General features: G+C 43.5%; 1 protein-coding gene across 11 annotated transcripts in view; it reads right to left on the reverse strand.

Annotated features, from left to right (window-relative positions):
• The window catches only part of TGFBR3 (transforming growth factor beta receptor 3), a 205396-nt gene that overhangs the window by 93870 nt on the left and 85476 nt on the right, over positions 1–26050 (reverse strand). For 10 of the 11 annotated variants that reach the window (XM_067726881.1, XM_067726887.1, XM_067726882.1 and 7 more), the window contains one exon: positions 20666–20850. In XM_067726881.1, coding sequence (XP_067582982.1) covers positions 20666–20850 — 185 coding nt within the window. Of the gene's footprint in view, positions 1–17290; positions 17454–20665; positions 20851–26050 lie in introns of those variants that run through there. The other variant, XM_067726890.1, reaches the window with a different exon arrangement.

Raw genomic sequence — 26050 nt, forward strand, 5'->3', positions numbered from 1 at the left:
AAGGTGTGAGGTTATGAAGTTCTCTCATTTTCCCCCCACTCTTTACTTCTTCCTGCCACTTTTTGAACCAACAAGACTTGGTTACTGTAAGCAGCACTGATAAAAAATCTGAAAGAAGAGGATAAAACACAAAATGAAATTTGTGTATAATAAAATCATTGACTTTCAGTGATACAGGAGATTTTAGATATAGTCTACTCCAAATATTTATTGTAAAGGAAATTGAAGCCCAAAGACATAATGGCATGCCCAAATTCCACAGCTGGTTATGGCATCATTGGGACTAGAACCCAAATATCCGTTCCAGTGTTCCAGCTTCTACTTATCCTACTAGTGGAACTTTCCATGCCTCTCCTTACAGAACTAATTCTCTGATACTGGAGAAGAAGGTCTCCCTGAACCTTTAGAGTTCAGGGCCAGCCTTTTTAACCACTGGATAAGAACACAGAAACATAAGGAACACCAAGAAACAACTTCTCCCTCTGCAAAGTACCATATGATCTGACCCTTGACTGACTAATCCAATCTCCCATGCTTTCCTCCTTGCTCACTAGATTCCAGCCACACCAGCCCTCTCATTCACCTCCAACAAGTCACTTCCAAGCTTTGGGCCTTGACATAAGCAGATCTTTTATTTGCCCTATACTTCCCTTGGATCTGTGCATGGTTCACTCCTCTTCATCATTAATGTCTCTGTTCAAGTGTACCTCCTCAAGGAAGCCTTTCCTAACCACCTGAACGACCACACCTTCGTGTCACTTAAATACCTGGGTACCTCACGTTCAAATCAATGCAAGCATTACAAACGCTGAAACTCTGCCTGCTTTCCTACTGTTATCTCCAGTCCTAGAACAATGCCCATACATGGTAAACGCTCACGCATTTTTAGAATAAATAAATGAATGAATGTATGAAAGACAAAGGAAAGATGAACCAACATATGGGGTGACTCCACGACATGGTGCTGGGAAATCCTTCCATTTATGTTTTTATAAAATGAAGGGAAAAGAATGTGGATGTAGATACAGAAAGTTACCAGAAACCCTGTTGGCATCTATCTAAACCATATCTCACAGGCATTTCTTACAAAAGGTCATTGCCAGGAAAACAAAAATAACCAACTTTCAGCCTACTCCAGATATGAGAGGATTCAAGATCAAGCCATAATGTATCTCAAAGCTCACCTTATTCTGCCAGCAGGAGCCCCGCAGTGCTGAATTTTTGGGCATGTGAATGATACATTGTTTTACTGAAATATTTTCCAAGATTCCTTTCCAAATTCAACTCCATGGTCTTTTTTTTTTTTTCCCCTAAAGGGTAAAACACCAACCTGTTTCCAAGTTATTTGGTAATATTCTGGCACAGATAATCCGGTAAAGAAAGTTGTTTGTATAGAGCAGAGCTATCGGGAGTAACAGGACACCCCAACCTGCCCCTCTTTCTAAGCGCTTAACCTATAGATAACAACCCAGCTAGTCACATGTAATTCTTACCAGATGGCTATTTTACTGCAGCTCAAAGACCTCCAATATGATTAAAGTTAACAAACAACACTGGCAGCAATACTTAAGCCCACAGTTAAGAAGAGTAAGGAGGCTGAGATCATCTAAATGGGAGCAGGGACGGGGGAGAACTTGCTACCCACTCTATCTTTGCTACCTTTGGCAAATTCTCAAGGGGTGTCAGGACTGCCTAGTAACAGGTGCTTAATAAACACTGATTTAATGATCAAACAAATGTCTAAACCTCGGGAGAGCCCACCTTGCCCCAGCCACTCACTGCACATCGAGCCATCTATAGGAGATGTATGCTGCACATCCAAGCTTGGGCTCTACCGATTCCTTCCTCGCTCATGACCATGGGGAGAATATTTAACTTCTCTCAGCCTCAATTTCTATCTCTGTAAACTAGTGCGAATGACTCCCTTACAAGGGTGTTGATGAGATTGACCAGAATGCCAGTTTTCTTAATCCTCTGAGGAAGCAGTTTACCAATGTTTGTGGCTCCGATCAACGTGGTACCATTACCTCCTGCCTACAGGTCCCTGGATTTTGAAGCTGGATGACAAACTGATTACAGCCGCACACACGACCCTTAGATTCCCAGTAAATAACTAGCGGCTCTTCTGCCATCCCCCAGCTTTCCCCTCAACCTTTGGGATTTGGGTCTCATCAAAGACCCGGTCCGAATGACAGCTCACAAGCAGCACAAATGTGATCGATCATCTTCACCAGTGATTCCTGTTCAGGTAAGGCTAAGCCGGGCAGGCTCAAGTCTTGCTCTCCAAATTTCATTGCAATTTGGGGGAATTGTGTTCAGAATCTAACAAGAAGCAGTCCTGAGAATACCACATTCATTCCACGCTTGACCCCAACACCACATCTGCTCTAAGGAGACCCCAAATTTCTGGACAGAAACTCAATCGCCTGCCTTTCCATCCTGGAGTATGCCTTCCAGAGAAACAGGAACACAGGAAGTGCTAAAGCCATGAACTCCTTCCAAGGCAGCTGAAGTCACTGGATGAGGTAAAGCTAGAGGTTTCTCTCAATCTGTGGCTGGGAAGTTTTATCTTTGGAGGTCTACCTAAATTGCCCCTTCCAGCGTTAAAGATTGAACCAATTCATCTGGCTTTGAAGACCTGCATCAGTACAGCTGGGCACCCATTCTCCCACCGAAAACACCAACGGGCAAGGCCATCAGACACAAGCTTTCACAGCTGCCAAGGTACTTGCTGTCCTAACTTGGTTCCTACTCCTCAATTCGTCTGTTTTATTTACCAGCCTCCTCCCCTAGTCTTGGAAAACGTTGCCTCTAGCCCTCAGCCAAACCACATCCCTATTTCAAACCTCTCCAAATTCTCACCTCCAAGTAGCACACCCGGCTCCAATTACTCCAATGCGCCTCCCCAGTCCCAGCCCCTTCCAACACGCCTGATTCCTTAGCACTTGTGTTTATCTCCACCCAGCTGCAGTTGATTACATCTACTTGGTTCCGTTTCTGTCATGTATGTTTAGGGCAATAATATGTTTCTATGTCTCTGTCCTCTCTGTTCACAGGTGGTGTTCTTTGCCGGGGTCCGCACTGCGGAGCCCGAGCTCTGCGGGTTGCGCCTTCCTCCCTCCCACCATGCTTCACACTGGGGGACAGTGCCCGGAGTCGGCGGCCCATGGCTGTGCAGCTGCCTGGTTCTAATTACGTGGGGAGGGGCCTTCGCTGGAGCAAACTGAAATGATTCGTTCCTCTAATCTTCTGTATTTCAATAAATGAAAGAGAGAGGGAGAAAGATTCTTTGCGTGTACTCTGTCTTGATGAAACAGTGAGCTGTTTGGGAAATCATGAAATTTCTACTGTGCAAGGCAGTAATATCTAAGCAGTGAAACCGAAGAGCATTTTCCCAAGTATTTGGAGGCCAGATTGGCCCCCAGATCTGGAAATCCTACTTAATACAGGTTTTTTTAAAAACACATAAGAAAACATATCATTCGTTTTTAGGTGGTTCCTAACCCACTGTATGCTGAGGGTTTCTTTAAGGATATTTTCTAGTTTAACAATTCCAGAAACACTTTCAATTCTACTTTTCAATGGGTATTTTTCACTAAATGCAAGTTATGCTGTTTTTTATTTGGAGGCCTGGACTAATGTATTAAAAAAATATGCCTTAAAGTCTCAATGTAGACTCAAAACAACAATAACACTGAAAGAAATATTAGATCTCAATCTTCCCAACCTCTTCATATCGACAAATGAAGAAACTGACTCACATGGGTCTACAGATTTGCTCAGGTTTGAACAGAATCTTGATAAATGAAGAACCAATCATTTACTAAGATGCACAATCCAGTGATCTATTTTCTACTCCTTGAAACCTGGATTAAGAAACATTACTTTAGGGAGTTCCCTCATGGTCCAGCGGTTAGGACTCAGTGCTTTCACTGCAGTGGCCCGGGTTCAATCCCTGGTTGGGGAAGTAAGATCCCACAAGCCGAGCAGTGACCCCCCAAAACACAAAAAACATTATGACTGAACCATACATAGCAATATCAATAACCAAACATTCCAGAAAATATAATTAATATAAGGAATTTCCAACTAAAAAATTTCTAACTCAGTCCATTGAATAAAGCTAAACCGCTATAATCAACATATTCACTGTTCATTCAAGTATTTATTTCACATATATTTATTGAATGCTTACTATGTGCTGGGTATGTTCTAATTACTGGAGATAGTGCAAAAGTAAAACATCTCATGGATATTCTAATGCAAGGGACAGACAATAAACACATCTAAATATAAATATCAGGCGGTGATATGAGTTATTTTTAAAAAGTAAAACAGGGTTTGGAGACAGTGGGAGCAAGGGGATATGGTTATTTTAAATGGGGTGGTCTGTGAAGGCCTCTCTGTAGAGGTAATGGCTGGGCAGGGACCGGAGGAAGGGAAGGAACAAGGCCTGTGAATAAATGGGGGAAGTGCTCCAGGCAAAGGATGAGAGGCAGGAACATGCTCTGCACCTTTGAAAGACATCTGGGCCAACAACTGCAGTATTGTGAAAACGGTGAGTGATGGGAGAGGGGGTGAGAGTTACACTGGGGATTGGGGATTTTACTCTAAATGTAGTGGGAAGCCACCACAGGACATTTGAGCTGGTGAATTTTGTGATTAGACTTAAGTTTTTAAAGGATTATTCAAGCTGCTATGTGGAGAATAGATTTTTACTAGCTAATAAGGATAGTAGCTGACATTTATTCCAAGCACTGTTCTAAGCACTTGTCCCATTTTAACTATTCAATTGTCAGAGCAACTTCTGAAGTAGATACTATTCTTATCCCCAGAGAGGGAAAATGAGGCATAGAGAAGTTAAATAACTTGCCCAAATTCAGCTCATAAACAGTGGAACCATGCTTCCAACACAGGCAGTCTACCTCCAGACCCTGCCCTCTTCAGGGACCTGGGTTAGGGGTCCACTGCGCCTCAAGTAAAGATGTGATGGTGGCTCAGACCAAAGATGGTGAGGGGGGGTGTAGCAAGGGTGGGAGAGTGGGGGGCCAAAGGTGAGCGGATTCAGAATATATTTCTATGGTAGAATAGATAGGATTGGGCGTGACATCTGAGAAAACATAGGAAGTCATGGATGATGCCAAGGATTCTGGCCTTGGCAACGGGGTAGGAGAGTCCTTTACAGAGATGGAGAACACAAGTTGTGAACAAAATGGGGACAGGAGGGCTGCATGGAACTCAAGATAATCCCCCAAACTAAGGTGATATGGGGAGTGAGCGTATTCGTTTCCTGTGGCTGCTGTAACACATTACTAAAAGCCTGGTAGCTTAAAACAACAGGAAATTATCCTCCTATAGTTTTGAAGGCCAGACGTCCAAAATCAGTGTTACTGAGCCAAAATCAAGGTGTCAGCAGAGACGTCAGATTCTCCAGAGGCTCTAAGAGAGAATCCGTTCCTTGCTTCTTCCAGCTTCTCATGGCTGTTGGCATTCCTTGGCTTGTGGCCCCGTCACTCCAATCTCCGCCTCCATGGTCACGTGGCCTTCTCCTCTTCTGTCTACATCAAATCTCTGTCTTATAAGGACACATGATTGCATTCAGAGGCCACCTAGATAATCCAGGAGAATCTTCTCACCTCAAAATCCTTCAATTAATCACATCTATAAAGACTTTTTCCACTAAATATTCATATAGTAACATTCACAGGTTTTGGGGATTAGGATGTGAGCATATCTTTGGGAGCCATTATTTAGCCTACCAGAGTCAGGAATACATATAATAAGAAAACTAATAAAATCCACAATGGACAAAGAGTTGGCAAAGTTTATCCCTTTTTCATGTGAGAATTTGATCTTCTGTTAACTCTCTTATCTCTATAACCCTGGTAATCTAGAACAATATGTCAACTATAATAAAAGGCCACTTGCTTATAATAAAAACGAACCCTGGGATTGGTAAATTGTATGGGGATTGGAAAATTTTTAAATATCTGATAAGAAGAGATATTTGGAGGCTTCCCTGAGAGCAGAGACTCTTGTAAACCAGCATGTTTTTCATGGACATCATGGAAAGTATTCCTATAAGCATAGTTGCCTATTAGCTCCTGGGAAGTATGAGTCCTCTAAATCAGAACACACACACACACACACACACACACACACACACACACACACACACACACACACACACACACACACACACACACACACACACACACACACACACACACACACACCACGTAGATCTAGCATTTGAGCCATCAGTTGGAGCACTCCAGATGGCTGTATAAACTCATGTGTATGTAGCCGCAAGCATCAAAAAAAAAGAGGAAGGCCATGATGCCCTGCTCCAAGCTGCAGCCCCTACCCTATATCCTTTAGTAGTCTGAAGCCACCTGTGGCCTGTGATAATCTCTTGGGTCTAAGTGTTTATCTGAACCCAAGAAGGCCCCCCCTGGATGTTTGCTGCCACATGTAATACAGATATCATTTCAGTTTAATGATTTCCATTTCTTCCACCACCAAACTCTTTAACATAGTTACCAACAGGGAAAAGGAGTAGCACATTTGTTCCATCTAGTCACCCTCTGGTGGCCTCGCTCATAAGCAGTAAAATGGCTAAAAGGGGCAAAGGAAAAAGAAAACGTGGAAAACACAAATTAATAAATTCACAAAAACTGAGTTGACTGTTTCCTCAGGCAGGAGAAGTGAGTAGAACCTTAGATGAATATGTCATGCTTCCTTCACTATGCCTTCAAGAGGCCTATCCTACAGGATTAAATGCAAAAGTCCCAACTCACATCTCTGCTGGAAATGTGCAAGTGTGCTCATTACTCAGAGCCAAGATAAAGGATAAATCTTTATGAGTACCGTAAGTATGAGTCATCAAAAATAGGAAACACATGTAGGACATATACACAGTAATAGTACCAAGCCAGGGAAAGTGTTTAGGAAATGCGTATAAGAACACATGGCAAAAAGAAGACTAAAAATTACCCTTGTACACTGCTCCAAAAACATCCAAAAAAAACCTCACAGCAAATCAGAGGTCCATATCATTCTGGTCTCTAATAAACATAGGTCATTTCTCTACTTGGAAATAGGCTTATTTTTAAATGCAAAAAGGAGGAGAACTGAATCAAGAAAAAGTAACTTGGAGTAGGCTTTGAAAGATTTTATGAATTGGGAAATTTGAACAGCTTCCAACTAAAACACTGGGAATTAGATATTATCGGCATTAAAACTGAACAAAAAAGATCTTTTCAGAGAAGTACTTGTGCACAATGGTAAGATTGCCATTTCACTGAGATTCTCACTATCTTAACAACCAGGGGTGATAAGAGAAAAAAGGGTGGAATCTTCAACCCATATGAAAGGTAGGAAACAAAAGAAACAGCAACACATGCACTAACAACATACAAAGAGCAATAAAGGGCCAGCAGCAAAGCCTCTAAAGGCCTCTCGGCCCAGCAGAAAGAGTTCACGCTGGGGAACACGCACCCTCTGGTCAGCTGCACCAGATGACAATCTGGGGGGTGTTCAGAGTAGAAGGCAGGGTAATTGGCCCCCAGAAGTCCTCTGGGGCAGATGACGGAGGCAAAATGCCCACGCATGACTCCACTGGAAATTAAGCTCTTCAGTCGCCTTGGATTTTGGAAGACCCCCAAATCTGAGACTCAGCATGGCAAGCAAAGGAGACATATGTCTCACACCAAGGCCTGCATGTCCGTGTCCAGATGGACCCTGGGCTCCCTTAGACTTCAGCTTTCTCCTTTATCTTCAGAAACTACTCTCTCCCAAGGAAGGCCTTGCCTACATGTCTATCTACTTGAGGCTGAGAGGAGTAAGAGAGAAATGTGGAGGAGTAAGAGAGAAATGTGTAAAGTATTGTATTTAACTTCATTAAGGTTTAAATTTACCAAAGACTTCAAGAAAAGTCAAGGTTCTTTAGGAGCTATTCTGAGGTAGGAATCTCATATAACTTCCACCTCACAAAACATCCAACCGTAGACCAGAAAAGACAACAGGAGCATGACTAGAGCTGAGAAGTGCGACACCTCATTTTCCTCTGCCTCTCACTTCTCAGTCCTCTCAGCAGCTGCCATATCTCTTTATTCCTTTCTCCCAAGGCACCTGCATATGCGCTTACATCCCTAGGAGTGAGGCCTTGTGGGGGGCTCACCTCTTAAGATATGAACGCAGCTTCCCTTTAAATCAGTGCATAGGTGCTAGGCACATGAAACCTACAGCCACATCACCAACTCGCTGTGCAAATTCAAAAAGAATCAGATGCGTGTACACCTGTATCAACAAATAAGATTAAACTTTAATGTGCACAGTGTGGTATTTGGGCTCTAGGCAAGAATTAGGCTATTACAGTGATCCTGAATCCTATAGCTTGCTCTCCTTGGTTTATCGTTAGACCCAGTAACACCTAATCTAGTCTCTCTAACTTCAAAAGAAGCCAGATCTTACCTGCAATTTGCCTCTTCCACCAAGGGATGTAAAAATTCTAGATCTAGTCAAAGGACTCTGTAGTTCAGGTGGAAAATGCTGTAAACATAAAGTACTATTGTATATCCAGTGATAAACCGTAATGGAAAAGAATATGAAAAAGAATGTATGTATAGGGCTTCCCTGGTGGCGCAGTGGTTAAGAATCTGCCTGCCAGTGCAAGGGACACAGGTTCGAGCCCTGGCCGAGGAAGATCCCACATGCCACGGAGCAACTCAGCTCGCGCTCCACAACTACTAAGCCTGAGCTCTAGAGCCCACAAGCCACAACTACTGAGCCCTCGTGCCACAGCTACTGAAGCCTGCACGCCTAGCGCCTGTGTTCCTCAACAAGAGAAGCCACCGCAATGAGAAGCCCGCGCACTGCAACGAAGAGTAGCCCGCGCTCGCCACAACTAGAGAAAGCCCTCACACAGCAACAAAGACCCAGCACAACCAAAAATTAATTAATTAATTAATTTTTTAAAAATGTATGTATATGTGTAAACTGAATCACTTTACTGTACAGTAGAAATTATCACAACATTGTAAGTCAACTATACTTCAATAAAATAAATCTTAAAAAAAATAAATAAATAAAGCACTAGTCCTGGACTAGAACCCAGATAATGCCTGACGATTGTGGGCAAAGAACAGTCCCCAGAAGTCAAAAGTACAGCCATTTCACCTGAGTTTTAGCATTCTAACTCAGGAGTGCACGCAGAGCAAAATCCCATCAGAATACTAGCAAATGGCACTAAACTAATGAAAGACAATTGATTTCTTTAAAATTAACCTCATTCTTATGAGTTTAAAAGGGCTATCTAGTACCTGGGTGTTGATGTTTTAGTATTTCAGACAAGGCCAAGGAGCTTCAGGGAAAGGGCTATTTCAATTAACCACCCGTCTAGCTGAGGTGCCTGGGCAGCCTGGAAAGGAAAGCACAGAGCACACAACTGCAATGGAAGCCAAAGCAGCAGGTCTTCCAAACAGATTCAGATTCCTGTATCTTTAAGACCAGACCCTCATAAATGGATTGCTTCTGCTGGACACCATGCTTTAAATAAACAGACTCTTCTGGCCGACACACAACTTCCTGTAGGGTTCTGGTGGGTAAAGCTTGAAAAGGCTGCCAAATCCAATGACCAGCAACTTTAGAGCTGACTTAGAAAACAAGCTACAAAGACTTGAGTCCAGAGTAAACAAAGGAAAAAGCCACATTAAACAGGGAACAAATTACTATACAGGCAGGGATATTTTAAGTGCTCACTGAGCAAAAAAACAAAATAAAAAAATCAAGTTATTAAGAATCTAATGATACAGCGTAGAGTAAAATGTCCTCTTTCAATTGGAGGAATCAGTTTAATTAATTCCAGCAACATTAAGAATTGGCCAGGAATCACCGCCTACATCATGAGGACAGATTGTTCTCAATGGCCCAACTTCAAACCAGGCTCAACTCAAATGAGCTACCCAAGGGAGTAGCATGGAGTCAAAAGCCATTTATAGCTTTTACCCATCTGAGGGAAAGGACTAACTAGTGTACTAGCAGAGGACTAAAATCCATAAGAGTAAAGAAAAATGTGGGACTTCCCTGGTGGGCCAGTGGCTAAGACTCCACGCTCCCAATGCAGGGGGCCCGGGTTCAATCCCTGGGCAGGGAACTAGTTTCCACATGCTGCAACTAAGAGTTCACATGGTGCAACTAAAGATCCCGTGTGTGGCAACTAAGACCCGACACAGCCAAATAAATAAATAAATATTTAAAATAAAGAAAAATGTAACAAAAACTCAGAAACAGGCTGACACAGAGATCTGGAGAATATACAGTAAGTTGCAGTAGCATGAGATTTAATTAGAAAAAATAAATCAAAGCCATAATACAAAGTGGAGGACACCTGCTCAGCTATAGCAGTCAAGGGGGACTGGGGACAAAACACCAAGTCCACTGATATAATGAAATCAAATAAAAGTACACTGTGGAAAAGGGGAGGAGCTTAAGAAGACTTACAGTGATACTTTAACATCCTCGGCACTATGCAAAAGCCCAATATCACAATGCAGAAGAGTCCAACTTGGCTCCTGGCCTTAAGAAGTCCACTCACCAGCTGACTGCGCAAGATTAACACAGGTGATTCAGCAGCGAATAATACAAGAAAACATATAATCCCATACTGTGCGGAAGTTCAGACTGGAAGGGGCAGGGAGAGGAATTCAGAGCAACATTTAGAAAAGAGGGAAATGGAGGCGGATAAAGGAATCAGGAAAGGGTGTGCTGAAGAGTTAAGACTTAACGCGTGGGCTTCAAACATGGCCAGGATTGAGAGAGTTAAGAAAGAAGTTCAGGTGGAATTAAGAAAAAGCTGTGGGGCAGTAGATTCAGCTGAAAGGTCAGGGGTGAGGCTCAGGAATCTGCACTTAAGCATTTCCAAGGGATTCAGATGCAGGGGGTTCACGTCCCACACACACTTGGGGAAACACTGATCCACAGGATTAAGTCCAAATCCTTACCTGTTCAGCCTTTCCAGCCTCATCTTCCACTCCCAGGCCCCAGCTCGCCCCCATCACTGTTCCCATCACTGCCCCATCCTCTATTCCAGGGGTTGGCAAGCTTTATCTGCAAGTAGCCAGACTGTAAATATTTTGGGCTTTGTTAGTCTTGTTACCCTACTCAAGTCTTCTATTGTCATGAGGAAGGGGCCACAGACAATACATAAACAAATGGGCATGGCTATGTGCCAATAAAACTTTATTTACACCCCCCCCCAAAAAAACCCTTTATTTACAAAAACAAGCATCAGACTGATGAATGGATAAGCAAGATGTGGTACAGCCATACAACAGAATACTGTTCAGGAATAAAAAGGAATGACATAACTAATACACGCTACAGCATGGATGAATCTCAGATGCATTACGTTAAGTGAGATACCCAGTCATAAAAGTCACCCATATTGTGTGGTTCCATTTATAAAAAATCTCCAGAATTTCAGATCTATAAAGAAAGTAGATTAATGGTTGCCTAGGGCAGGGGTGGGAGCATGTGGAATGGGGAATGACTGCTAATGGGTACCAAGTTTGGGAGTGCTGAAAATGTTCTAAAGTTAGATTGTGGTGGTAGTTGCACAAGTCTATAAAATACACTGAAAACCATTGACTTGTATGCTTTAAACAGGTGAACTTTATGGTATGTAAATTACATACATACAAAAACGGGCAACAGGCAGGATTTGGCCCAAAGGCCATAGTTTGCCACTCCCTGATCTGTACATCAGCCACACCATGTACAAGGAAGAACTTTCCTCCACACATGGTTTTGCTCTTCCCTCTGTGCATGTTGAAGCCTCCCTTCCCTTCTGCCCAGTAACTTCTACTTGACTGTCAAGCCCCTCATCAAATGCTCTCTTCTGGATCCTTCCCTCCCCTGCAGATAGAGTTACCACTCCCTCTGTTGGGCTCCTGCAAACTTCTGTTAATTTTATAACAAATAATGGTCATATTATTTGTCACACTGTATTAAATTTATTCTCCCTCCACCCCCAATAAGTGCTGAAGATATAAAGATGAGTAGGAGTCCAGCAGAGTGTCTACCTAGCATACAGTAGGTTCTCAATGAATAATTCATTGAATAAGTCTGTAAAGGAATGGACAAATGAATCAATTATAGGAGTATTATTTAGAGAAAATCAGTTTTATGAAGTGGTCCACAAGCTGAACCAAAAGAGCCAGTGCCTAACGCTGGAGGCACCAGTCCCAGGATACTGGTTAAGGAGCTGCAGGTAAGTGGAGAGGAGCGTAGAAATTCGGGAAATTCCAGAGGACTGTTCAATAAAACTTGGTGACTGACCAAATATAAGGTTTGAGTGAATGGTTCAAACGTGCCCAGACAGATGGTAGCAGTGCCACTGATGGGACAGGGAAGTTGGACTGGTAAACCAGCATGGGGGTAAGAAAGATCCTTAGAGTCAATTTTAGACATAAGAAAAGAGCTAGTGTTTGATTGTTTATTGTATGCCAGGCACACATGCCAGCCCTAAGGGGGCCACAGAGACATCTCTCAATCCTCAGTGAACCCCCTAAAAAACTACTATCATCTCCATTTTACAGATGAGGCAACTGGGGCTCAGAGAATTAAGTAACTCCCCCAGAGTCACACGCTTGGGAAGTGACAGGGCTGAAGTCAGCCCTCTATCTGACACCAGGTAGAAGCACACTGATAGCCACTCCTCCACAGCACAGCTCAGGCACCTGGGAGCTTGAGGTAAGACATGAGAGGCAGGGAGATTTGGAGACCCTGGAGAGAGTTTTGGGAGTTGCTGGCATGGAGGTGACAACCCAAATCCTGAGAACAAACAAGCCACCTCAGGGAGAGTAGACAGGGGAAAACAAGGGCCAAGGACTGCACTTCAGTCAAGACCCCTGAGAAGGAAGAAAGACCAGTTGGGAAAGAAACAGAAAAACTAGGCGGTAGAAAGAACTCTGAGATAGGAGTCAGGGTCCCCGGGGTCCAGTCCAGCACTGGCACCGATTCTTGTTTGACGGTGAATAAGTCATCGCTTCACCCCCTGGCTCTACAAGGTGGTTAGGACTAGGTTGTCTTGAGGGCACCTCTCCAGTCCCAGCATCCTATGAGTTGGGTCAAAAGGGCATCTCCAGAGACTAGTTCAGGAGAGCAGAAGTCAGGTTGCAGAGAGGAAAGAAGGGAAAGGCAGGACACACAGACTCACTCCTTCAAGGTGTGGGATAGGCGAGGAAAAGAGAAACAAGATAGTACAGAGAGGCGATCAGCAGGGCCAAGTTCACACATGGCCCCTTCACTGTGGGAGAAAGGAAAAGTAAAATAATTAAACATGTGTCTAATTTTCACAGAAATATTTAGAAAACACAGTGAGGAGTGGGACTCTTGAAAGTAATAAATTCTTCTGCAGAATTTGGGCATTTAAATCAGAGGTATTAGCAAGTAAATTGACATTCTCAAATAAAATGTCAAGGTAGCAAATCAGCAATGGAAACAAGAAAATACAAGCTGGATATCTGGGTACTCTGCAACACAAACTGGGCCTTTGCCCAATCGGCACATCAGGGTCTCAGATTTGCACACCCGCTCCTTACTTTGGTCTGTTGCTTTCTTAAAATACTCTCCGAAAAGTCACATTTTCAAATGTGGAGGGTGCTCCTAGAAAATGTTAGAAACATTTTCTAATGACAGTTTTGGGAAATTATACAGTCTTTTAAAAGTCAAGAGAAGTTACCATGGCAACAACAGTATGGGTCAGGGTTGTAACCCTAACCTCCATAAAGACAAACACCACACTGGTTGGAAAATGCTGCTGCTGGACAAATTTTAGAAGGAGTCAAGGCAGCCTCTCCTCCAGACTGGGGAAGAGGCAATAACGAGAGAGGCTCTTTCAGTGTGTCAGCTCCCAGCCAGTAGAGAACATAACTGGCATTACCTCATGCTAAAATGGCAGAGTCCAGCCAGGCTCAGTCCTTCTGTGGGGCAGGGGGCATGCTTTCCCAGGGCAATGTTACTGTGATACATGGCAAAGTTGAAGCCACATGGCTAACCAGCGTATTGGTAGGAACGTTATAACTTCTTCACTTCCTCTTGTGTCCTAATTTGTTTGCTATATCTCGATGTTTACTATTATCCCTCTGATTTCTGCTTTCACTTTTTTCTAAGATTCCAAGACTGGGTTTTTGGAGAGTTCTCATTTGAAAGTTAGCTGTAGCTTCAGATTGAACATCTTGCCCCAACGTGTTAGAAACCATCAATGACTGGCGTGGCCAGTTCTACCCGGCCTGCATTGCCTTCCGTGGAAACAGCAGCCGGAGGTCTAGCGGCCTGGCTAGCCCCACCCCACGGCCTGACTGCTCCTCTGTCCAGTCCGAGCCTGGCACCTTCATACTGCGCAGCAGGTTGCCATCATTTAACCTGCACGGAGTATCTTCAAGTGAAGTGGCAACTCGTTTTAAATCATGTGACTGTCCTATTCATTTAGGGCCTCCAATCCTATGTAAGAGCCAGGTTCAGTGGCCTTTCAAGTTAATGAAATAATTTCCAGAACAACAGTCAAACGAATGGGGGAAGGGAGGAGGAGGGGAGAGAGGGAAAGAGGAAGGGAGAGAGGAGAGAAGAAAGGGAGAGGGAGAGGGAAGAGGAGAGAGAGAAAGAAAAAGGGAAAGAGAGAGAAAGAGAGATGAATGCCTTTAGAGAAACGTGACCCTCGTTGTCGGTGTAACTTTCTCATAAATCTGCTGTAGGTCTGTGACAAAACGGTCAGTTCAAAGATAACCTTACCTGTCAGCCTGGGGTGATTTCCAAAACAACTTCCATTTAAACAAACACCAGGCAGTGTTTACACATGGAAGGTGTTTGTTTAGTAACTGAATTTCATCAGTATATAGTGTCTGTGTGTGAGGAGTTTACTGTGACGCTTGCTTACTAGCACACACTGCACACAAGATCTCTGAAATATAAATAGCCTTGAGTTTGTTTGAGGTTTTTTCCCCAGCATATACACAGGACTAGCACTGGAAAGTCATTCATGAATAACAGCAGAGGGGAAAATGTCCCGGATAAGAGAAGGAAGGTAACTAGTGTGCTAGTGTTCATTTGGTATTCCTGCTCTCACGTGTATACTCTCCAAAAAACAAGTCTTGAAATTTTTTATCAGTCCTTTTAGTTGTGATGGGTAAAGGTAAGACACACACCCATTCCCCCTACCCCTGCACTGTTCCATTATATTTTTAATAACTGAGGGGAAGGGGAACAAAAAGAGAGAAGTTGTCAACTTACTAATATTGTGGAAACGGGAAAGACGACAGATAGATAGGTAAGTAGGTAGGTAGTAGGGCTCTCCAAAATGTTTAATCCCTGAACTGCAAGATTCCTCAAAGTAAGCAAAAAAGATGTCAGGGGCTTCCCTGGTGGCGCAGTGGTTGAGAGTCCGCCTGCCTATGCAGGGGACGCGGGTTCGTGCCCCAGTCCGGGAAGAACCCACATGCCGAAGAGTGGCTGGGCCCGTGGGCCATGGCCACTGAGCCTGCGCGTCCGGAGCCCGTGCTCCGCAACGGGAGAGGCCGCAACAGTGAGAGGCCCGCGTACCGCAAAAAAAAAAAAGATGTCAAATCAGATGGCAAAGTCCACACACTGAAGGTCCTGCATTTCAGGCATAGCAGGAAGAGTCCCTTAATGTGTTTGTTCTCCCTCGTCACACAATTCAAGCAAGTTTGGTTACAAGTCATGGATTACTAGCAGAAGACAGGTGAGTTACGTTTTGTGGAGGCAGCTGAAAGCTTTATTTGGGGTGGCGGTGGGGGGAGGAAAATGATCAACTGTGAAAAACAGATGGGAGGTGACATTTAGTGTAGGATTAACAACCACATAGAGTGCAAGGGCTCCTGAGCTTAGTCCTGCATTTTATAATTACTGACACTTGACATGATAATCTTCTAAGTCAGAAAGGAACAAAGAGACAATGCCACACAAAAAATCACCCTCACGACTGCCCCAAAGCCACAAGGAAGGGAACGAAAAGGAACTCTGAGCATCAGAAAGAGCTATCACGAGCCTATGCAGGAAACCCAAACCTTCGGTGAGAGATCTGCTGCCTCGTGGAACAGGTTGAGCCAAGTGAGACAGGGTGGCAGGTTTCATAGCTGGGAGCAAGGTCAGAGCTAAAGGTGAAAGGGAAGTGGACTGACGTGTGGGAAAACCTTGGACTGTAGAGTCACACACGGGCTCAGAGGTGGGCTGCGTGCCCCAGGGTCTGCCGTGAAACCTCCCTAGGCCTCCCTCCCTTTCCAGCCGACAGTGAGGATGGGCAGCGACGGCACAGGTGCCGGGCAGGCGGCTAGCCCACAGCTGGTACTTCACCACCACTGTGGTCACTGTTACTGTTATTTGGGGCCTACGGGAGCTGTTAAGAGGCAAGCAGAACCGTTAGCATTAGGCTGTGTTTTCTTCCTTCTCTCTCTCCCAACTGTGGTCTGTCCCGCCCTCAAACAGAACCAGGGAAGGAACAATTGTACGCCACAGTCCTCAGGGAAGGCAACCAAGGGAAAGTAACTTGGAGTCACATGTGTGATTAACCGCATATCCCACGTGGCCCTGCCTGCCAAGAAGCCTGCCAAATTTCAAACCCAGTCATACCCACCACAGAACGCATATGGCTAGCAAACTGCACTTCTCTTTTGTCCTCATTTTGCTTTTCTGCTTACATTCTTGGTATGTCTATTGTTGTAAGCCCATCCCAAATCCCTTTTTGGAATGAAGCAGAGAATAAGTGAATACATACAAGAATGGACGGTTCTGAGCTTTCTGAAGGGTGAGGATAAAGTTATTAAACCTGGCCCCTTTCCCATGACCATGGATCCTCCCAGATCCTCACTCCACCCCTACAGCCAGTCGCTGGCTTGGCACGCCCATTAACAGTCGCTTCTTCAATGTCAAAACAAATACATAAATTTAAACGTCCATAGCTGTTATACACATACATACTGCTAACTAAGGGCTTTTCATAATAAGCGAGCAGTTAGATAGACGGGAAATAGAAAAGAAGCATCGCCCGGAAAAAGCAGGTCACAATAAAAATTAGAGGATCGGAAACAAAATTGTTGCCATTCCAGCAACTAATGAACGTCTGTTACTGTAAACAAGCCTCTGGTGGTGCTACAGCCCTTCTCAGGAATCAGGAAACACCCAGAGGGACTGAACTCAGGGGTATGGGCAGGGGATGGAGCGGTAGTCAGAACAGAGTAGGGGCAGGAAGTGAGGGAGGGGCGGGACATTTTACCTTGAAGTTAAAGGGCACAGGCAGCTGGTTTTCATAGGGTGAAGCCGATGACATCTCCCCACTTACTCTAAAAGACAAAGTTGGTCTCTCAGGGCTGTTTACCCTCTTCTGCCCTCCTCTGTCGCCAAAGAGTCTTTTTCCAGTTTCCGGTTCACTTCCAGGACTGTTGTTTCCAAAACCAATGATTACACATGAGAGGTGTGGTCTCAGATGAAAAATACAACTACAGGTCTGTGCTGTCCTGATGAGAACCCAGCAGGGAAGCCAATGGCAAAACCATGCTTTGCCACAGGGGGCTTTGTATACATGATTGTATCAAGTATGTTTCTGATACAAATTCTCTGCTGGCCTATAAAATTGTTTGTCTAATTAAGTATAACTGTTTCCCCAAATCTTGTCAACCTGCTGAGGTTATGACTTCCAGGTGTAGGCTCTGTCACCTCCGCCACACAGGAAAGGCAGCAACCTCTCCTCAGCTGAGGAAGCTTCAGGCGCCCGGGAGGTAGGAATTTAGTAAAATGTTAGAGAAGGGATGATTTATAACAGATCTTAATGCTAATCCTGTACCAAAACAAGCCGGTCGGGGCGGGGAGTGGGGATAGGGTTGATTTAGTAATTCCCTCACATTTAAGGAGGACATCATGAAAAACAACGACTTCGGTCATAAGAGTCAAAGTAATTATGGCTTGGAGCCAGTAGGGCATTCTTTTCTAATGTATAAGCAACAACATTTATCATTTCATCTTGAAAAATATTTGCCCTTAATATTTCGTAGAGACATGCACAAAGGCTGCCTCTGGTCCTCCCACTATTACCTCCAGAACGGACCGGCTGTGATTTTTAGCACAGACCATATCTAATAGCATATCTATAAAAATCAAGTTATCCATTGAGAATATCAGAAAGAGTTGAATGGGTTTAGGTTGGAAGAGGAAGCAATCCTAGTTTTAAAAAAAAAAAAGTGGATATAGTTAAGGTAAATTTTATGGGTAATTAATATACCGACAGGTTGCATTCATTTTTTAACAGCTTTACTGAGATAAAATCCACATGCCATAAAATTCACCCATTAAAAGTACAACTCAATGGGTTTTGGTTAGTCACATGTATTGACATTTATCAATGGTATTTACTAGATTCATATTCAATTGTGGAACCATCATTACAATTTAATTTTAGAACATTTCTGTCCCCCCAAAAGAAACCCTGTACTCATAAAGTCAGCCCCCACGTCTCTCTTTTGCTCTTCAGCCCTAAACAACCACCAGTTTACTTTCTATCTCTATAAATTTGTCTACTCCGGACAGCACGTGGATTCTGTGCCTGACTTCTTTCACTCAGCGTAACGTCTTCAAGGTTCATCCATGTTGCAGCACGTATCAGTATTTCATTCCTTTTTATTGCTGAATAACATTCCATTGTATGGATATATGTACCACATTTCATTTATCCATTCATCAGCTGATGGGCATTCAGGTTGTTCCCACTTTTTAGCTATTATGAATAATGCTGCTGTGAACAATCGTGGACAAGTTTTTATGTGGACGTATGTTTTCCTTTCTCTTGCGTATACACTTAGGTGTGGAACTGCTGGGTCATACAGTTCGAATGATTTTAAAAAGCTGTTGGCATGGCTGCAGTCCTGTATCTCCAGAGTCACATGTGAAGAACATGAGAGATACTTAATTGTTCAGGTTTTTAAACAAGATTTAGAGACTATCCCCCGTAGGCCCACTTTCTTTACCTCTTCACTGAACGTACGACGTCCCTTGACGCCAGCTAATTTTCCGTATCTTCAGTAAAGCCATGTCTATTTTGATCTAACATAGTCAATATAAGTGTGGGAGAGCTCTGCTGTCATTCCTTGAGGTATTCTTCTTTTGCTTCAGTAGTCTTATGTGAATCTATTTTCAGAATCAACAACAGTACCGCACAATTTAGCACGCAGAATTTCTGCCGCTTCTGTAATCGCTCGGACTTGCTCTTCTTTCTTGCTTCTTCTGAGAGAGCATATATAATATGAGTAATTATTGCCGCTAAAGAATTGCTGGAGTCAGCAAGGCTTCATAGGAACTGCACTTCCTCCTCCCTTCCTTTCCCTCCCACCCAAATTCTCCCCCATAAGTTAAGAATTAAAGACGCATTACTGGGATAAAGAAATCCAACCTGAAATATGTGTTGCAGCAACAATGGCAAGCAACCAAGAGTATTAATGATAATTTCCAATGTAGCTGGAAAGGTTAGATGATTTGTCTTTGAAATGAGCCAACTCTGCACACTTTCACAAGATTAAAATCAGTTTGCTTTTCCTTCTGCACACCTCACCTCTCCTATTCCTACCCACCCCCCCACCCCCAAAAAGAAGAGTGGTTGAGGCACATAAACAAACAGTTCCGGAAATTAACTTTCCTGACCAGAAGAAAGCTCGAAGATAAATTCTGCTCTATATTAGTTTTTCTACACTTCACTGTGATCATGGTTTATTGTGGTTTCTCTCTTCCTGAAGAGCTAATAACTGAGTGATAACATTTCTGACACAGAAGCTTAGAAACAGAAAGAATGACAACTGTGTGTTATCTTAAAAGAAGCAGGGGGACCATTATCCACAACCCAGGTCATTTCTGAGCCACAAGAAAGAGGAGACCATTTCTCTCTTATGGTAATGACCTTGGGCAAGTGAGTTACCATTGTGCCTGTCACCTGTAAATTGAGGGTAGTAATAGGACTTCATGGAATAAGTGTACGAGTGCTTCAAACAGGGCTGAGGATAGAGGAAATACTGAGTCACTATGAGCTTGGGTCATCATCACCACCACCAAGACCACCACAGTCTTCAAGAAGCTGCCTGGATAACATAAGGAGCTACCCACCCCCAGTGCTTTCATGCACATACAAGGTACTGCCATCCTTATTCCAGAGTGTTTCTGTTTCCTCTGACTCATCCTGCAGGAGCAATAGGTCCACAAGACAAAACAAAGAAAGATGAAAGACAGGGCACAGGAGAAGTTGAGGAAGACATTTTACAATAACAGAGAAATGGCACCTTATTTTGTTTTTTCACAACCATGTTTTAAAAATGAAATTCTTAAGAACATTCTTTCCACTATGAGGCAGGGAGGGGGACCAGGAAAGTTGAAAAGCTGAAAAATCTCTCTAGAGCGAAGTCTTAGAGTTGCCCAGTCCAGAGAGCAATCCTTCTGGATTAAATGAAATCCTTCTCTGTCTCTTGAGTGTACTTTGTGTCCTCCTCCCCACTTACGTTCATACATGAGCATCCTCGTTAAACCCAGAAAGGAAGAAAAGGACTCTTCATCCAGGAAAATGTCTTTACAAATTCCTAGGGGCAGTGGCTAGAAAGCTGGCACCTGCGCCTACCTCTCTCTGTGGCTGGCTGGGCCCCTGGTCGGCAGTGCGGAGGTTCAGGACGTGCACCTCCTGGGGCAGCCCCACCGTCCCCCTGCTGGCACATCCCGACAAGACGGTGAAGCTCTCCATCAAGGCCTGGACCGGATGGGAGGCATTGACAGGCGACAGTTCACACTGGGCGCTGGGCTCTGGACCTGCAGAGGGAATCACAAACATGAACCCCTCAGAATCCGCAATTAATTGTGCCATGATTAAATTAATTGTTCTGAATATACAAGTCACTGCCAACCCACCAGAGGCGCCTTTCCAGGTAAGTTGTTTCCAGAACTAAATGGCAAAAAAGCTAGCCTATTCTTGTAAAATCCCAATCTCTTAAACTCCTTTTGGATACTTTTGATGTGTATTTGATTAAATTCCCTTTTAGACACACAAGCCACTAATGTATTCCTCTGGATGGAGGAAAGTTCCCATTTGACATGTGTTCAATTCTTCCTTCCCCTCTTAGAAGAAAACCAGAGATAAATAGAATAAGTTGTGGAAAGCCCCAATGATATTATGCATAAATATTAGACACCTAAAATTGCACCCAAAAAGGTATAAGATGCAGATTCTACCTTTCTAAGTGCTTCCCCTTCTTAGGGAAAGCAAAACAATCTTAAGAACATACAAAAGCAAGATGCAATGAGCAGAGGCAACTGGGGCCAGAGCTGTACAGCAAAGTTTGAGAGAGGCCACAAAGATCCTCCCAAGAGAGGTAGGATACGAGCAGAGCCTCAGATAGAAAAAGTAGAACCTTGGGCATGCCTGGCTCCTGCTTCCTCATTCTCCCTTCCTCTAAGCAATCAGAACTTAAATCTGAAATCCATCCTTTCCTCCCCATCTCTACTTCCTGCAGCACTCACTGTCTCCGTCCCTAGACAACTACAGATCTTCCTGAAAGGAGCCTCTGGTCTCAAGCTCTCCGAGCTTCCTTCCATACACATGAGGTTCACCTAACCCAGGGTGGTCCTCAACTGAATGGTTATTCCAGATGCAAAGACCTGCCCCGCCCAGCCCTGCAGTTACGTCCCGTCCCTTGAGAACTGCTGGTCTGTGCTCCTTCACCTGGAACACGAAGGCCTTTCTTGATCTAGCCCCTTCCTAGCTCTCCAGCCTAAGCCCTCCGCCTCCAAGAACCCCACGTGGCTTAAATGTCTCGAAACATACCATGATGTTTCTCACTCTATGTCTTCATTCAAGCTTGTTTCCTTTTCCCAAATTCCTCGTCCGCTCTACTTCCACCCCCAAAACAAACATCCCAAGCTGAGGAAGGTGCACTTCCTCTGTGCTCCCATAATTCCTCTGCCTGTCTCGGCTGTTTCATTTTCTACACTGTAACCACCAGTGTATATGTCCGTCTTTGCCAGTCCAGTGGGACCTCCCTGACAGCTGTGGGTTACTCTCTTTGTATCCTCAGCACCCATCACAGTGCCTCACGTGTAGGAAATGCCCAAAACATATTTATTAAATGAATCATTGAGCTTAAAGAAAACACTGCCCCCTCTCTGATCAGTGATTAGGGCCCCATTCTGGGGACTTGGATTTGGCTATATGCAGCTAATAACGGGAAACAGATTGCTACAGTGGTGTGACATACATTAGCTGAACTGATAGGGAAGGACATCCAGAAATCAAAGGGACTCAGCGATACTTAAACCTCACATACCTCTGTAAGCTTGGTGTTGTCCTCAATTAGCTGAGGGGACTGGGACTTGGAACATACAGCATCCTAAACCCCGACCTTCCAAATGGAACCCGATAAAAGACCTGAATGCACTCCAAGTAGTTCTTCCTGACTTCTACATAATAAAAATACTCTCCGGAATTAGCCCCAGTCTAAAATGCAAATACAGTTCAAACCAGACAATCCTGTATCCCCACTTGCTGTGCTATATGCAGATACCCCACCTGGTGCGCAAGTCTATTTCAGAACTCACGGAAATTATCTAGGTTGATAACAGTTATCAACTGTTATCTGAAATGAAGTATGTACCTTCCCAAATAATCACTGCCACCCTCCGTATTGCTCTCCTGCGCCCGGCTGCTTTCTGAGAAACAGAGGTGGTAAAGGAAGATGTCACGGCAGCAAAGTCAGGAGGTACTGGACGCAGGATTCCCTGAATTCCCCAAGCACGGCAAGCAGGATGAGCAGGTGCCCCCACCCACTCCTCCTGCCCGCACCAGTCACAGTGAGATATCTCACAGCCCAGAGCTCCAGAAGAAGTCTCCTACTCCTACACCGGGCGCTGGGCTCTAGACCTGCAGAGGGAATTGACCCTGGCGACTTGCTGTGGCTATTGCTACCAACACTAAGAAACCCTTCTGAATTGGTTTCACAGCCTCCTGCCATGAATTTCCCATTATCACAAATTAAGCACAAATAAAAATACTTTTCAGTTCCATTTTTGTATGTACAAAGCTCTGACTGGACTATAGTTCCACCTAAAACACATCTGCAAAAGGTTTGCAATCTGCTTGACTTGCCCTCCTCCTTACATACCACCATCACCCATTAGGGTCTTAAGTCACCACACCACTCATCTCCACACTGGGCGAGAGCAAAACTCACTGGCAACAAACCAGAGGATAAGGTCTTACTCAAAGGTGGAGGGAATCAGAGAGGGGATGCCCCCAGCACCGAAAATGGGCACTCTTTGCCTTAAGAGTGTCTGTTCTCTGTCCTACCAGAATCTAAGATGGGGCAGACCCCCACTTTATGGGCTGCAGCTCCAGCCATGTGTTATACAAGTCAGTCCAAGGTCGAAAAAAAAAGAGAAAGCAATGTACAAGGCTCACTCTGATCAAGTGACGGAAGAGCTGCACTTTACAGAGACCCACTGGGGTCAATGTTTAAATATGCTCGGTATAGAGTGTCCCTGACCGTCAGACACACTAGAGTAGTGCTGGCTGTTGAGGTGCCTTGATGAATTTTTTGTCCTCCAAGTTTAAAAAAGAAAAAAGTTCAACATATGATTAATACATCCTGAAGCCAAAAAGCCCCAGAAAGGAAGGAAAGAAGGAAGGAACCGAGGGAGGGAGGGAGGAAGGGGGGGGGGGAGAGAGAGAGAAAGAAAGAAAGGAGGAAAGAAAGGAGGAAAGAAAGAAAGAAAGAGAGAAAGAAAGAAAGAGAGAAAGAAAGAAAGAAAGAAAACGGAAAGAAGGGAGGAAGGGAGGGAGGGGAAGGGAAGGAAAGGAAGGAAAGGAAAAGGAAAAAAACAGGAACTATCTACCCCATCCTCCAAGGGTATATAAGACATGGTGCCTTCAACAGTTCAACACACAATGTCAGTCTGGTCTAGTAAGTAAGTAAAGAAAGTAAGCAAGTAAGTAATAAGTAAGTAAGTAAATAAATAGCTCCCATTAAGTGCTCACTAGAGGCTGGGCAGTGCTACGTGCTATACATCCTTTCAATACCACCATAAGGAGGTCGTATTATCCTCATTGTAAAGAACAGGAAAGTGAGTTCAATGAACGTAAGTAACCCTTCTAAGCTTGCCCCAGTCGCTCAAGGCCTCAGACTCAGACCTGCCTCCAGGGCTAGTATCTCTGTAAAGTGAAAGTTTTCATTAAAAAATGTTGGGCCCAGAACAAAATAATGCCATTTGCAGCAACATGGATGGACCTAGAGATTGTCATACTGAGTGAAGTAAGTCAGACAGAGAAAGACAAATATCGTATCACTTATATCACTTATATATGGAATCTAAAAAAAAAAAAAAAAAGGCACAAATGAACTTATTTACAAAACAGAAATAGTCACAGATGTAGAAAACAAAATTATGTTACCAGGGAGAAGGGGGGGATAAATTGGGAAATTGGGATTGACATATACATACTACGATATATAAAATAGATAACTAATAAGGACCTACTATAAAGCACAGAGAACTCTACTCAATAGTCTGTAATGACGTATATGGGAAAATAATCTAAAGAAGAGTGGATATATGTATATGTATATGAATAAACGATTCGCTTTGCTGTACAGCAGAAACTAACACGACACTGTAAAGCAACTATACTCCAAAAAAAAACAAGTTAGGCCCAGATGGGCTCACTGGTGAATTCTACTGAACATTTCAGGAAGAAATTATACCAATTCTCTACAATCTCTTTCAGAAGATAACAGCGGAACAAATACTTCCTAACTCATTCTAACTCATTACCCTAATACCAGAGCTAGACATTGCAAGAAAACTACAGACCAATATCTCTTGTGAACATAGGTGCAAACATTCTCAACAAAATATTAGCAAATCGAATCCAACAATGGATACAAGGAATTATACGCCACAATCAACTGGGGTTTATCCTAGGTATGCAACATTTGAAAATCAATTAATATAAACTATCTCGCTAACTGGCTAAAGAAGAAAAATCACATGATCGTATCAATAGAAGCAGAAAAAGCGTTTTACAAAATCTAACAGTCATTCATGATTAAAAAAACTCAGCAAATTAGAAACAGATGGGAACTTCTATTCTAAAGAACGTGTACAAAACAATCTCACAGCTAATGTACTTAATGGTGAGAAACTAAAAGCTTTCTCACTAAGATCAAGATCACTAAGATCAACAAGACAAGGACATCCCCTCTCTTAACTCCTTTTCAACATTGTACTGGAAGTTCTAGCTAATGCTTGCAGCTAGGTATGGCCATGTGATGAAATTCTGGCTAATAATATGTAACCAGAGGTGATACATGCAATTTCTAAGAAGTTTCTTAAGAAAGGAAGGAGTTGTGTTCTTCTGCCCTTTCCTCCTTCCTGCTGGTTGGAATACAGATGTGATGAACAGAGCTAAAGCAGCCATTTTAGGCCATAAGATGGAAGCAACATGCTGAGTCAGGTAAAGCAGTAAGACAGAAGTTGCCTGGGTCATGATGAACATGGAACTGTTGAATTAGCTCTGAACTGTTTTTTGGTTTTCTTTTTTTTAATATGAAACACACGTAACTTTTCTCTTATTCAAGCCAATATTGTTTTGAGTTTTCTGACACTTACAGCTTGACCTGCCTTCATTAATATACAGGCTTTATTTTACTTCAACCTTCTTCCCACCAGGACCTGCACATACTAGGTTTCTTTCAGCAACACTTTCCCTACCATTCCTATCCCTTTCCTCTGCCTTGGTGTGATGAACTCCTACTCAGATCTCTCAAGGAAGCTTCTCTTACCTCTTTTACAACATTAGATATACATTTTTCATACTCTCTATTTCTCTTCACTGCACTTCATGTGGTTATACTTATATAATTATTTGTGCAATTATTTGTTTAACGTCTGCATACACCCAAAGACTACAAATACCACAAAAGAAAGGAACCCAATCATTCTGTTTTTTGCTGTATCCCTC

The sequence above is a fragment of the Pseudorca crassidens genome, chromosome 2 (genome assembly GCF_039906515.1).
Source record: "Pseudorca crassidens isolate mPseCra1 chromosome 2, mPseCra1.hap1, whole genome shotgun sequence".
In the NCBI taxonomy this organism is placed as follows: Eukaryota; Metazoa; Chordata; class Mammalia; order Artiodactyla; family Delphinidae; genus Pseudorca; species Pseudorca crassidens.